Below are 15,619 nucleotides of genomic sequence, written 5' to 3'. Positions count from 1 at the left end.
TTTCAAGGTATATTTTGAATCATTGTCTTATTGTAGAAACCAGCCTTTTTTTTAGCTTCATGTTCCTCACTGACTGTCAAGTATTATCTTCAAGGATTTGTTGATATTTAATGGAATCAGCTGTTACTTGTATTCATACAATACGCTGCCACACAATCCCAAAGCATAACAGATCCACCCCATACTGAACAGTTGGTGCTCCTTTTATCTCCAGTGCACAATCACTCCATTGTTAGTTAAACTTGCCGGTCAGTCCCTTGAAGTCATATCAGAGTTTTGCTTTGCCTTCCTGCACAGTATATGACCTGTTGTATCGTCAGTTTTCTTTGTCTTCCAGAGCTTGTCTTGACGTCCTCAGTTCCCCAGAACTTATTGCAAGAAGCTTGGGGAAGGTGACCCAAAACATTTGACTCAAATTAAATTTAAAGACAAGGCTGTGCTTAATAAAAAGTGAAATAATTTGTCTGTGAACATTGTTAGAAAAAAATATTTTTGCCCTGCACAAAGAATAATGTCAAATTTATAGTTTGTTAGTATAAAATCTGTGGAGGGGCTATAAAGTGTTTTAAAGAATTCACCCCAAATATACGTATGCAAACCTCTGACTTTAACTATAGATAGGATAAATTTTAGCAATCCCCAGGATGAAGTTTGGCTTTTTACAGAAGCTCAGTAAATAAGGAAAAAAATATATATACAGCAAAATGACTAAAAAGAAAGAAAAATTCTGATTTGGCAGCGAGACATTATGCAGGCATATTGATGTTGGTATAAAGGAACCCCAGTAGTGTCTTGACCAAGGTTATTATAGTTTTGCCTTTTTATATTAGTTTTTATTTGTATATTTTTTCTGACCTTACTTGGAAATTCAGTTTAGTTTTACTTTATTGTGTATTTTTAGTTTTAATTTAGTTTTTATTTCACAAAGACATTTCTATTTAATTTTTTTATCTATTAGTTTCAGTTTTAGTTTTAGTAATTATGGCATGGAGCTCCAACAGCGTTTAGTTTTGTGTCACGATCAGACAGAAGTGTATACTTAACGGATTTGGATATGAGTTTAATGTTAGTGGAAGTTTACTACACTACATGGTTTACTATCTGGTTTTGTTTTTGTCCGATTAAAAACAAGCATAATCAAAACCAGATACTGAATATGAACAATATTACATATTTTTAAATATTTTCCATGTCATTTGTGCTGAACAAATCTGCACTGACTGTTGCACTTTTTTCTTTTCCTTTTATTGCCCAGAATGAGCCAAGCTGAAATGAAATTTAGGTGAATTTTAAGGATTGAGGGTTTTTTTACTCAAAATGTCTATGGCACACAACATATCCTGCTCAACACAACGTGCTTATAATGAATGCCTTCAATATTAGATTCAAAAATCACACATACTGTGCTTTGTTATTTTCTACTAGCCATTTTGATCTCTGATTCCATCTCAGGCACATACAATTTATAGACAGAATTTTGCCATCTGCAGGCATGAAAAGATATCAAAAATTAGAAAACAGATTCTACTGTGTTCTGACAGGTGTGATCGTAAAAATCATGGGGGATTAGAAAGAACAGGGTTCTTAGACTTAAATCAGTGTGCAGACCCCACCTGCTGTATTGAGGGAAACAAAGAAAAACAAGCATGTAGTGTGAAGGTTAGGGGTGGTGAGACTTGAATAGACAATGCATGAGAACAGTAAACCCTTAATGAGCAGACTAAGAGCAGGTAATAGGTGTATGGATAGGCACAAAATGACAGAGACAGCATCTGACATTAAGAATAATATATACATTATATAAACCTGTTTATCCAGAACAGGATCTCAGGAAACCTTGAGCCTACCCCAGCAGGTTTGGATGCAAGTCAGGAAATATCTCTGGTATACAATATGTATGATATGGCTGATGTTAAGAACAAAAAATATATTTCAGCTATCCATTTTGAGAGAGAGAGAGAGAGAGAGAAACATTGAAAAAATGAGGCCAAATATTTTAAAATATAATTCTGCTTCTGGATTATTTTCACAATATCAAGTATTTTGAGCTGTGAATATAAACTAAAAAGATGAATTAATAAAATAAATATAGAATAAATACAAAAACCCATTAGTATGTTTAGTTTTTCATCACATGTCAGACTCTCTACCTTTGTTTGTATCACTTTGTTGTTAAACGACGTTTTTAAAGCAAAAGTGATTGGTCAGTAACAATATGCTGATCTTGTATGATGACCTAGTCAGTCTCTCGGTCAGTGCCGTTTTACTTTCAAAAATCGGGAGTGGTCTCCCCTAGACTTTTTCTTTTTTGTTCTTTATTTCGCCTTATACAATTTCTTGTATTAGGAATTTGTTAGTTTTTGCATACTCCTTGAGGTCAGATAGCAGGGTCAGCCATTGTACAGCGCCCCTGGAGCAATTACAGGTTAAGGGTCTTGCTCAGGGGCCCAGCAGAGTAGGATCTCTTTTGGCAGTGACGGGGATTGGAACTGGCAACCTTCTAGATACCAGCACAGATCCTTAGCCTTCTTGCGTACTCAGATATGGGGATGGATATTTGAGGAGTAAACCTCAAGACAATGGTTATATTTTTATATTACGTACATTAAAGAACAATCAACAACAAATCAAATAAAATTAATAATATATTGAACAATTATTATAAAAGTAAACTTGAATAAATCGGACTCTGCAGCTGCATGAATTTAATAAATAATCGAGTATTTGTTCAGGTAACTTCCAGTTGATGGATTTAGCCCAAAAGTCAATAAAGATCTACAATTTTGGCATAACAACCACATGCCAAACTTCATCCATCTATCTCGTTGTGTTTTTGAGTTATAGTGTTTACACACGGACATAATTCCAAAAAACGGTACTTTTGGACTTGGGGAGGTCTAAAACGTCAAGATTCATCAAAATCTTGAGGTTGAATATTTTCATGATTACTATACTTCCTCTATACTTCATATATGAGAAAGTAGAAACGATTTCTCCTGTGCAAAGTGGCAGGTGAATTACTGTCAACAAAAAGCAGGCACTTGAGAAATAGACAAACGTTACTCACTTGTGATTTTTCTGTCCATAAGGTAAAGGTTTTGTTGACGAGCACATTCCGATTTCAGGCTTTTGAACTACATCTTGATATACAACAAGCACAAAGAAAGGCGGCACAGTAAATTTACCTAATAAGAAACCTTACAACTGATAGGATGCCCAAACTTTTGCAAATGCCACATTTATTTTCTTCATTTTTAATTATTTTTTCATTTCATAAAAAATTTTAATTTTTTTTTCTTTTATACTTCAAACATCAACAAAACATGTAATTTGGCGTGAGGTGTCCGTTTCAACACTTTTACATGGAACTGTATAATTTTATTAGTTACACAGCATATTATTGTACTCTTTTAAGGCCCTATTTTTAATAAAACATCTAATTTCTCTCTGCTTTACCCCAGGAGTGGATTTAAACTGTGTCTGCTGTCTCATCTTCTTTATCAAGTAGCACATATTTTAACTTACTGATCAATTTCAGAGAGTGCCAATGAAACAGACACTGTTGTTACTGACAATGAAGAAGAAAGCACTCAACTGCTGCTTCTTTCCAGGCAGAAGATTGTGTTTATTTTTACATATTTTTTGTTGGTAGGCATAAAACCATTTTGTTGAGAGAATTCTTTCATTCATTTACAGTATTTGTATAATAAAACACACATTTAACTGACAGTCTACTTTTAAAGAATTTTATTTGAAGCCGTTCTTATTAAGCATGCGTTAGGTGAGACAAAGGCCCTGTCAAGAAGTGACTGGCATTGCCACCCACATATGTTAAAAAGTGATCAGGATGCACATTGACAAATGTAGAGTTTGGTCTCTGTCATTCTTCACATTGAAAAACCACATTTTACCCAAGTGTTTGGCATCAGACATTTGGGAAATACATCTGCTGTATCTGTGTACAGCCTCTACCGTACAATTCAGCAGTGCAGATAAGGAGGCAGTGTGCATAGAAATGAAGTCCAGACAGCTAGAAACCACAGGTCTTGCTCAGTTTTACAAAAGGTCAGGCGACCATTGTCACCTCAGAGTCATTTTCTTATAAATATGTAGCATACTGCTGAAACCTAGGCAGTCACCTCTGGTGCTCGACATCCAGTCCATTGGGAGTATCCTCTGTGTACGTGTCACACATAATAGTTTTTGACCTTACCTCTTCTGCTGCTGCTTTTCAGTCAGTGGCATTGCATTTACTACCATTTTTTCTTAAGATATTTGGTCCTGCTTTTAAAGTGGGTTGAACAGAAAACTACAGTAGAGCTGTTCTCCAGTTATTGACTTCCATGCTTTTGGTTCAGGTCTTCCTGGCAATTTTGCAAGGTTTTTACATGAGCTTTATTTATTTACAAGCAAATAATCTCCCCACGTATCAAAATTGTTTTTCTTTCAATGAACAGCTGAAACATAGTAGTAAACTAATATTTTATGAATATATTATCATTTGATTCCAGAAAACTGAGACACAGCTTTCTACTACAAATCTCTTTGCAAGTGGTTTACACTTTGAGCTTGAAGCATTAGTCTGGGGGAATAAAACCAAACCAAAGAAAGGAAAACTTCAGAGTTTGACACTATAGAACAGTGGCACTGACATCTTCTGTCATAGGGATTCCGGCGTCCCAGCTTAACAGGCCCTTTCGCGACACATCCTGCTCACCACCTTGTCCTTTAGTGACAAGAAGGGGATGACTGTACTCTGTGCTGCCTGTCCTGTTGTGCAGCGGACCAAGTTTCTGCTCCAAAGGTAAGCCCTGCTCCTGGTACCCATAGCCCACATTCCCACAGGGGAACCTACTTAGTCTGAATAGTGGGACTGAAGGTGTGGCAGATTCTGGTGAGAGGGCAGCTGGTTCGAGAATCACCAGAGGAGGAGGTGGAGGAGGAGGTGGGGGTGGAGGAGGAGGTGGCGGTGGCGGTCGGGGTGGAGCCTTGCCTACATTATTGCTGAATGTTCTGCAGTCTTCCTCTCCCTCTGCTTGTGTGCGTTGTTTATTTACATACCATGAACCATATGTGGGGTTCCACAAATTAGTGGCATTGCCATTCCGTGCTTCTCTCTCTTGAGGTGGTACCTGGGAAAAGGCCATATTGATATGGCCCCCACTTGCTTCTCCCATAAAGGGAGTTACTCGAATGCATTGCATTAGTGCTGGCCGTAGCTGAGGAGGTGGACAAGGGCTTGATTCCCCCACTGGAAGATGGCATGGTCGACAAGGAGGTGTGGGAGGTGATATTGGTAACATGCGAGGATTGCTCAATTCTTCACCCTCACAATTTTGCGCGACCAAGAGTGGAGGTGTACTTCCTGGATTTTTGGGCCTCATTGGGACTGTCTCCTCTTCCTCTGTGGCAGGGCCATATTCTATGGGCAGTGGTGTGTTCACAACATCAGGGTCCTGCATGCAATAACAAGAGAGAATAATGAGGCTGAAATAGACATCAAGGATGAGAGGCAGCAACACCAAAGGTTTGAGAAAAGAACAATATGTCCACTGTTATCTTTGTAGAATACATTCTGTTTTATAATTCACTGATTTCAAACTTTAATCAACTAGTTACTGGAGATAATAGATGAGTTGGAGGCAGTGCTCTGGAGTAAAAAAACCTTTTAAGAGAAAACTTCAAAATTATTTGACCTTAAAAAAAAAAATTGTAGAACTGGTTTCCAACTTTCAGTCAAAGTTAAAATCAAAAAGTCTTTTTCTGTGGCTCCACGTGATCATTTCATTTTCATCCTTGGAACACTGGCCACAAATTAAAAAGGATAGCTGTTACAAGCCTTCTATTTTGGAAGTTAAGGGCATTCTTCCCAAAGTGGCTTATAACTGCAGACAAGAGCTTTAACTCTTTGGAGACTATCCGTCACTTTCCAACCCTTACCCCCTGCCCATAAATGAGTAGCTGCAGGCTTCCATCCCAAGTAAACATACTTTTTCTGACACAAATCAAAATTCTATCATACATTTGCAAAATGTATAAATATATTTGATTAATCTGAAACATATATACTGTTTAAAGCTTGTACTAGTAAGTAATACACACTGTTTGCGGTATGTGCTACATGGGTGATGCTGTTCTTTTTCTGCCTGTTTCTACATAGTCTGGTTTATGCTTTTTGTTCTCATCAGACACTGCAAAGTGAGGAAATGGGAATTGGTTAATAACTCACAGGGAAAAACAAACAAAAATGTTCTCGCTGTATCTGTTTGTCTAAACACTCATCACTTCAAAAACACACAGGAAAAAACTATCTGAATAAATGAGCTTGCTTGTTAGTCTTCCCAAACAACAGCCGCAGGAATTTGTACTATGAAACCGCTCTCGCTCATACATACATACAACAGTATTCTCATGTCACTTTCTTACCTACAAGAGTAACAGTCAGTATTTAAATGCAGTGTTGTAAGGAAAATTAATACTTACAGTGCCTGGGACACTGTTTATCTAGTGGTCTTTGCTGCCATCTAGGGGATAAAAACAAACACTATAGCTCAGGAGATTATCCTCAACACTTTCCGTTGACTTTTGTCGAAGCCTACCTTGAAAGAGATAAAATGTATAAAATATGTCCACTTTGAAGTGGAAGAAGGCCCTGATTTCAGAAAGGTGAGGATTATTTTCTCATTAGCATAGTAGGGGTAGAGTTTACAGATAAATTGCAGTGCATGTCAAGGATGCTACGGGGCCAAGTCACTGTCGTAGAGTAATGAAGAAGAAGTACTTTGTCTCTTTACTTGAGTATAAAATATTCTTGTCTGTTTTCACTTCTACTTTAGTACTTTTTTGAAAGCAAATGGCTACTTTTACTTTGATAGTTAGAGAGACACATTCGTTACTGCAATATTATACCAGAAAGTGAAGAGCTATGCAAATAGACAAAATGTTTTACTCAGTCAGTTATCGAAAACATAGGATGCTCCTGCTTTAGGAGCAACCACTTTAGGAAACTTCATGAATACAAAGAATCTGGGATGATTTTTAAATGCATGGCTCTAGTGCTAACATATGATTTTCAATGCAGTTATTCCAAACACGTTGCTGCAGCCCAAGTAGATCTTGCTGCAGACTAGAATACTTATGGACCAGTTTAAGGTGCGTAGAATGGAGTTAGATGTTCGTGACCCACAATCCCAATCTCAGTTATTACTAGGAAAGCTGACACATTCAGACACTGTCCTCCACCACAGCCTGCTAAACAGCTTGATTTGCAGTGACTTACAGTAGGCTTTTTGTTAATGTGTTGTGGTTTACTCACAGTGTTGTGTGTGTTGCTCATATATCTTTTCACATTATCCTTAGAATCATGTCTCCAGAACAGATTGTGAACTAGTTGGAAAAGCCCCAGAAATGAAAGATCATTGCTTTGAATGTGATAAAATCTAGGTAAAAGGTTTTATTAAACTTTATTAGGGCTTGTCTTGATGACTAACATTAAACTAATTCTATCAATTTTCCTGTAGTTTGATGATGTTTGAACAAAAATGAGAGAAATGTTGGGGGCCAGAGACCACTTGTAAATGCGTTCCATTTAAATTAATCATAATTAACACTAGAATTCCTGAAGCCTATGAAAAAACTCATAATCCCGGCCCACCTTAAATCCCTTCACATCTCTCCCATCAGCGTCTTTTATTTTGTAAATGTGTCGATCAGCATAGCTGCCTGCAATCCCATCCACCAGCCTTGACGGAGCTCAAGCCAAGGCTCCTTATCTGCATGTGAGGTGATGTGCCTGGAGTTGTATAGAGTAAATAATACAGTATATCGTTATTTGAAATACATGCATTTCATGTGTTTTCCGTGTCTAGAAAGATCTGGGTGAGTGTAGGATGAAAGAAAATGCGAGAAATGCTGAACATATACCTAAAGCAGAAACTTTTTCCATGATGACAAATAATGACTAATAATGACAAGAAGCGCATAATGTATGAAGACTTTAGTCCAAACATCAAATAAGCACGTAGGCTTTTATTCAAGAATATAACCAAAGGGGGGAAAAAAAAGCATTCGATTTACATGTGGCTGTCAATGAGTTAAAAACTCAAGTTCAAATGTCAATCTACAGGGAGTTTACACCTATTCTTGAATGGTGCAGAGGTAAGAACTTGTATGACGCTAGAGGTTGCTGTTGCCTCTTTCAACCCAACAGACAGACACACTGAACACAGGGTAAAATCACCAAGAAGTTGTTTAATACTTTTTTTTCTTGTAATAGTGCCCTGAAGCACCTCCAGCACCATAAACAGGCAACACAATAATAATAAGACACACAAATCTCTCCTCCACACCTCCCAGCAAGCTCTGTCCACTACCTCCCTTATATAGTCCTTGCCAGATCTAAACACTAGTGTGGTGAATTGCTTACGTACTGGAGTGACTTTAGCTGCAGGTGGAAGTCTCATTTTACTTATGGGGCCAAGCAAAGTTGCATTGTGGTGCACAGCAGTCAATTAGCCAGCGAAAGCGCTGTGAAGAAGCTGTCTGCTGCTACAGTCCTGCCTTTGTCCAGTCTGATTGCGGTCATGGGACATTGTATCTTTGATTCATTGAACCACGTGAATGTCACTGACAGAATAAAACTGAATAATAAAAAAACAAGCACTAACTTTTACAAGTAGCCAAAATTTACACCGGGTGTTACAGACTCAAATCAAATGTATTTTTTATTATATTGTAGAAATAATAATAATAATAGCAGTTTACTACTCAAAACATGGAGCACCCGGTCTCAAACCCGGGACCTTTGGGTTTCAAGAATACATGTAAATTCCTGTTGATTGACATTTGAGCTTGTGTTTTTAACTCATTGACAGCCACATGTAAATCGAATGCTTTTTTTTTTCCTTTGGTTATATTCTTGAATAAAAGCACACGTGTTTTTATTTGATATTTGGACTAAAGTCTTCACACATTATACACTTCTCATCATTATTATTATAACATGGAAAAAGTTTCTGCTTTAGGTATATGTTCAGCATTTCTCACATTGCCTTTCATCCTACACTCACCCAGATCTTTGTAGACACGGAACACACATGAAACGCATGTATTCCAAATAACGATATACTGTATTATTAACTCTATGCAACACCAGGAACCTCACATGCAGATAAGGAGTCTTGGCTTGAGCTGGGAGAGTTAAGGTCTGTCAAGACGAAGGGGGATGGGACAGCAGACTGCTTGCTCTATTGACACATTTACAAAACAAAAGACACTGATGGAAAGGTGCGAAAGTATTGAAGGTGGACAGGGATTACGAGATTTTTCATAGGCTTCAGGAATTCTAGTGTTATGGGTTTGTGTTACAAAATATCCCCATACCAAAGGTTCTTTAGAAATGGATTTGCTCCTTCTTAAATCAGGGAAAGCCTGTATGCCTCTTCTATTTGCCCATACCACTGAATTTAGAAAGTATAGTTTATTAACGATTGTAATATGACTCGCACACATTAAGAAGATAGTCGTACGTAAGAACCTTTTTGCTGGTACTGTATATAAAAAAATGAGGAAGGGATCCTACATTCTCTTACACTTTTGATACTTAAGTACAATTACCTTCTGCTTGAGTAGTTTAGTCATGGGCAAAATTTTACTTTTACTTGCACCACTTTCCAGAAAGTGATGACTAATTTTTTAAATTAATTTTATTGTAATCATTCATACAAATCAATCAATTTTTACAAATAATAGGATTGAAAAAAAAAAAACAAGTTGACCCCACCCCTGAGAGAGAGAGCATGGCCAACAGAGTAAAACTTAAGGCTTGTAGACATACCTAAATTGATGAGTTTAATAGGCCAGTAGAGATGAATGGAGAGGAAAAAGAGATGCAGAGATAATTACTTCCTCTGTGCTTTAATAGCTTATTCTAAAGTTTTATTGATTATATCCTGCCAGTTTTTAAAAAAATTCCGTACAGAACCTCTAACTGTATATTTGATTTTTTCCAATTTCAAATAGTATAAAACATTGGTTACCCACTGACTTAAAAGAGGAGCGTTAAGATTCTTCCAGTTTAGCAAAATAAGTCTGCGTGCCAAAAGTATAGTGAATGCAATCACAGTTTGTTTGTCCTTCTCCACTTTAAACCCATCTGGAAGAACACCAAACACAGCTGTTAATGGGTTAGGAGGGATTGTGACACCAAGGCTGTCTGAAAGGCACTTAACAATTTTGGTCCAAAATGATGTTAATTTGGTGCAGGCCCAAAACATGTGACCCAGTGAGGCTGGGACTTGATTGCAGCGTTCGCAGGTTGGATCTTGCCCTGGAAACATTTTGGACAGTTTTAGGCGAGACAGATGTGCTCGATATATAATTTTGAGTTGAATAATTGTATGCTTTGCGCATATGGAGCTCGAGTGAAGTCTCTGCATGGCTGTTTTCCACTCCTTTTCTGATATATTGGTTAAGAGATCTTTTTCCCATTGTCCTCTTGGATCTTTGAAAGGGAGGGACTGTAAAATAATTTTATATATTCCAGAGATGGTGTCTAAATCCTTGAAATTGAGCAATATTTTTTCCAGTGTGGACAAGGGTGCAAGATGAGGAAAATCGGGCAGGTTCTGTTTAACAAAGTTCCTAATTTGAAGATAGTGAAAGAAATGTGTAGCTGGAAAGTTGAATTTGGAATGTAATTGTTCGTAGGATGCAAAGATGTTGTCAATATAAAGATCTCTGAGCAATTTAATCCCAAATCTTTTCCAGATATTAAAAACTGCATATGTTTGTGAGGGTTGAAAGAGGCATTTCTCTTGCAGAGGTGCCACAGATAAAAACTTCTCCATCTTAAAATGCTTTCTACACTGATTCCATATTCTGAGTGAGTGAAGCACAATTGGGTTATTAGTATATTGGCGATACCTTGCATTTATTGGGGCACAAAGCAGAGAATATAAAGAAGTACTGCAGGATTTTACTTCTATTGCAGACCAAGCCTGTGTATGTTCATCTATTTGTGTTCAGGTTTTTATAGCTTATATGTTTGCTGCCCAGTAATAAAACTGAAAGTTAGGTAGAGCCATGCCACCTTCTGCCTTAGGTCTTTGTAGGGTCGCTCTTTTGATACGTGGATGTTTTGAGTTCCAAATAAATGAGGTTATTGTTGAATCAAATTGCTTAAAAAATTATTTATTGATGTACAGTTAGGTCCATAAATATTTGGACAAAGACAACTTTTTTCTAATTTTGGTTCTGTACATTACCACAATGAATTTTAAATGAAACAACTCAGATGCAGTTGAAGTGCAGACTTTCAGCTTTAATTCAGTGGGGTGAAGAAAACGATTTCATAAAAATGTGAGGCAACTAAAGCATTTTTTAACACAAACCCTTCATTTTAGGGGCTGAAAAGTAATTGGACAAATTAAATAACTGGAAATAAAATGTTCATTTCTAATATTTGGTTGAAAACCCTTTGCTGGCAATGACAGCCAGAAGTCTTGAATTCATGGACATCACCAGATGCTGGGTTTCCTCCTTTTTAATCCTCTGCCAGGCCTTTACTGCAGCGGCTTTCAGTTGCTGTTCGTTTGTGGGCCTTTCTGTCCAAAGTTTAGTCTTCAACAAGTGAAATGCATGCTCAGATGGGTTAAGATCAGGTGACTGACTTGGCCATTCAAGAGTTTTCCACTTCTTTGCTTTAATAAACTCCTGGGTTGCTTTGGATGTTTTGGGTCATTGTCCATCTGTATCACGAAACGCCGCCCAATCAATTTGATGGCATTTAGCTGGATTTGAGCAGACAGTATGTCTCTGAACACCTCAGAATTCATTTGGCTGCTTCTGTCCTGTGTCACATCATCAATAAACACTAGTGTCCCAGTGCCACTGGCAGCCATGCATGCCCAAGCCATCACACTGCCTCCACCGTGTTTTACAGATGATGTGGTATGCTTTGGATAATGAGCTGTTCCACGCCTTCTCCATACTGTTTTCATGCCAACATTCTGGTAGAGTTTGATCTTGGTTTCATCTGTCCAAAGAATGTTTTTCCAGAACTGTGCTGGCTTTTTTAGATGTTCTTTAGAAAAGTCCAATGTAGCCTTTCTATTCTTGAGGCTTATGAGTGGCTTGCACCTTGCACGGAGAGCCTCTTTGACCGCATGTTGTCTGTTCACAGCAAAATCTTCCACATGCAAGCACCACACCTCAAATCAACTCCAGGCCTTTTATCTGCTTAATTGATAATGGCATAACGACGGACTTGCCCACAACTGCCCATGAAATAGACTTTGAGTCAATTGTCCAATTACTTTTGAGCCCCTGAAATGAAGGGATTGTGTTAAAAAAATGCTTTAGTTGCCTCACATTTTTATGCAATTGTTTTGTTCACCCCACTGAATTAAAGCTGAAAGTCTGCACTTCAACTGCATCTGAGTTGTTTCATTTAAAATTCATTGTGGTAATGTACAGAACCAAAATTAGAAAAAAGTTGTTGCTGTCCAAATATTTATGGACCTAACTGTATATTGGAATGTTTTGAAATAAAAAAAGAAGCTTAGGAAGAATATTCATCTTAACAACGTTCATTCTTCCAGCTGGAGTGAGATGAAGGGTAGACCATCTAAGCAAATCTTGCTTACTTTTTTCCATACAGACGGCAAAATTTTGTTGATAAAGAGCTTTGTGTTTACTTGTGATGTTTACCCCTAGGTATTTAAAGTGATCTGCAATGATAAAAGGGAAGGTGTCCAATCTAATATTGTGTGCTTGAGAATTCACTGGAAAGAGTACACTTTTATTCAAATTAATTATGAGACCAGAGATCTTTTGAAATTCTGTAAGTACTGTTAAGACTGCGGCACAGAATTTTGTGGGCCTTATATATACAGTACCATATCATCTGCATATAGAGAAATTTTTTGTTCCAGTCCTTCTCTCATAATCCCATTTATCTGATCAGCATTTCGACAGTGAACCGCCAGTGGTTCAATGGCAATTGCAAATAGCAGTAGTGACATGGGGCATCCTTGTCTGGTACCACGTTCTAATTTAAAGTAGTCTGAACAAATGTTGTTAATACAAACTGAAGCTTCTGGATTGGTATACAGTAGTTTGATCCATGCACAAATGTTCGGGCCAAACCCAAATTTCTCCAATGCAGTGAAAAGGTATTTCCATTCAATCATGTCAAATGCTTTTTCTGCATCCAATGATAATAATATTTCTGGGGTGTTTGACTTTGTTGGTGAGTATATTACATTAAACAGGTGTCGAAGATTGGAGGATAAGTGTCGACCCTTGATAAATCCAGTTTGATCTTGTGACATTACCAAGGGAGCACTTTCTCCATCCTTCTAGCTATGATTTTTGAGAGTATCTTAACATCATTATTCAGAAGTGAAATTGGTCTGTATGATGCACATTGTAATAAGTCCTTATTTTGTTTCGTGAAGACAGTGATTAATGCTTGGTGACAAGTTTGAGGTAGAATTTGATTTTCTCTAGCTTCTGTAAATGTTGCTAATGAGTGTGGAGCTAGCTGAGCGAAGAATTTCATATAAAATTTTGCAGGGTAGCCATCAGGGCCTGCTACTTTCCCGCCTTGAAGTGACTTTATAGCATCTAGTAATTCTGATAGCACCAGAGGTTTACCCAGTTCCTCCGCACTAAAAGTATCTATTTGTGGTAACTGTAATGTATCCAGAAATGCATTAGATTGTGTGTTGTCTTCTTTAAACTTAGTAGAATATAAGGATTTATAGTAGTCTCTAAATGTGTGCATTATATTTTTATGGTCAATGATTTCGTCTCAGTTCGTGTTGGTGATTACTGGGATTGCATTGTGAACTTCTTGCTTGTGGATTTGTTGAGCTAAAAGCTTTCAATCCGTGTTTCATAGTAATGATATCTGGATTTATAAATTAGTTGTTCAGTTTATTTAGTTGTCAAGAGGTTGCGTTCTGAATGCAGAGCCTGCCTTTTCCTATGTAGAGCCTCGCTTGAAAGCCTGGCATGTTCTTCATCTATTCTAGTAATTTCGCTTTTTAGTTCTGATACTTTCTTGGTTTCTAATTTATTCATGTGGGAAAGATATGAAATAATCTGTCCTCTTAAGAAGGCCTTTAGAGTTTCCCAGAGTATTCCTGCAGAGACCTCTGAGGATGTGTTTGTCTCTAGGAAGAAACTGATTTGTTTGGATATAAATTCAGTACAGTTCTCCTCTGTTAATAGAAGTGGGTTAAGACGGCATCTACGAGGTGAGTGTGTGGGGCATAGTGATTTTAGCTCCAAGATCAGAGGTGCATGGTTGGAAATAACAATAGCATCGTACTTGCAAGATTTAATCATAGGCAAGAAATTATTATATATAAAGAAATAATCTATTCTTGAGTAGCAATGATGTACTGGTGAGTAGAAAGAATATGTTCTTGAGTTTTGGTTTAGAAACGTCCAGGGGTCTGATAAGTTGTGGTCAGTTACAAACTGTGTAATTATCTTTGCAGTGCTAGATGTCATCCCCTTGTGACAGGAGTCCTATCTAAGAGTGGATTTAAAACACAAAGTCCCCGGCCATTATAATTTTATGAGTGCTCACACTGGGGATGGATGCAAATATGTTTTGTATGAATTCCTTATCATCGACATTAGGTGCATAAACATTTATCAAAATCATTTTACAGTTAAATAAGATGTCCATGACCATCACATATCTCCCTTCCGGATCAGATACTACATCTGATGCTACAAATGGGACTGTTGTATTTATGAGAATTCCCACCCCTCTAGTTTTCTTTGTAAAGCTAGAATGGAACGTTTGGCCAGTCCAGTCTTTTTGCAGATGGAACTGAACCTTGCTTAGTAAATGGGTCTCCTGTAAAAATACTATTTTAGCGTTTAAACCTGTTAGGTGAGAGAGTACTTTCTTTCTCTTTAATTCATGATTCAGGCCTTTAACATTCCAGCTCACAAAGTTGACTGTCCCATCATGGAGATATTGATTCTGAGTTTTTGATGTCATTTTATAGTCTTAACTGGAAGTGAGACAGCTTTAACCTTAATTTCCTATATCCCCAAGAGTTATTGCCATGCAGCCTGTTGTTACGTTGGTAGTTATAATTATAAGGGTTAAAAGGATAGATTAGATATAGCCTGCTCTCTTTCTCTCCCCCACCCTGCCTTTTGCCTCCCCACGTGAGGTTGGACCCCACTTCACAAAGTATCGGTCCTCTGACATACCTAGAGATAGAACACGTCCAAAGCAAAACAAGCCCCCACGCAGCGGTGTTTTAGGATTAAAAAGTAGAGATATCTATTGCCAATATAGTCTAAATACTATATGCCTAAAATATAATCATTAACAAACTAGGATTATATATAATCATTAACAAACTATAAGCATAAAATATATAACGTTCAGCAATCTTAAAGTAATAAGATAATAAATCCAGGAGATGGTGTTAGAAAGTGGTCCAGGATAAGCATAGTAAGTCTTAATGCAATAATAACAATAAACCAAGGGTATGATGTTAAACAGTCTCCTTTAGATAGATAGATAGATAGATAGATAGATAGATAGATAGATAGATAGATAGATAGATAGATAGATAGATAACAT

General features: G+C 37.3%; 1 protein-coding gene across 1 annotated transcript in view; it reads right to left on the bottom strand.

Annotated features, from left to right (window-relative positions):
- Nucleotides 1–3,732: 3,732 nt before the first annotated feature.
- The window catches only part of LOC114648378 (ALK tyrosine kinase receptor), a 1,111,743-nt gene continuing 1,099,856 nt past the window's right edge, over nt 3,733–15,619 (bottom strand). The window contains 1 exon segment of the mRNA XM_051925325.1: nt 3,733–5,456. Coding sequence (XP_051781285.1) covers nt 4,632–5,456 — 825 coding nt within the window. The 3' untranslated portion in view covers nt 3,733–4,631.

The sequence above is a fragment of the Erpetoichthys calabaricus genome, chromosome 3, assembly GCF_900747795.2.
Source record: "Erpetoichthys calabaricus chromosome 3, fErpCal1.3, whole genome shotgun sequence".
In the NCBI taxonomy this organism is placed as follows: domain Eukaryota; kingdom Metazoa; phylum Chordata; class Cladistia; order Polypteriformes; family Polypteridae; genus Erpetoichthys; species Erpetoichthys calabaricus.
The sequence above is the reverse complement of the archived record's forward strand: the minus strand, read 5'-3'. Positions and strand labels throughout refer to the sequence as shown.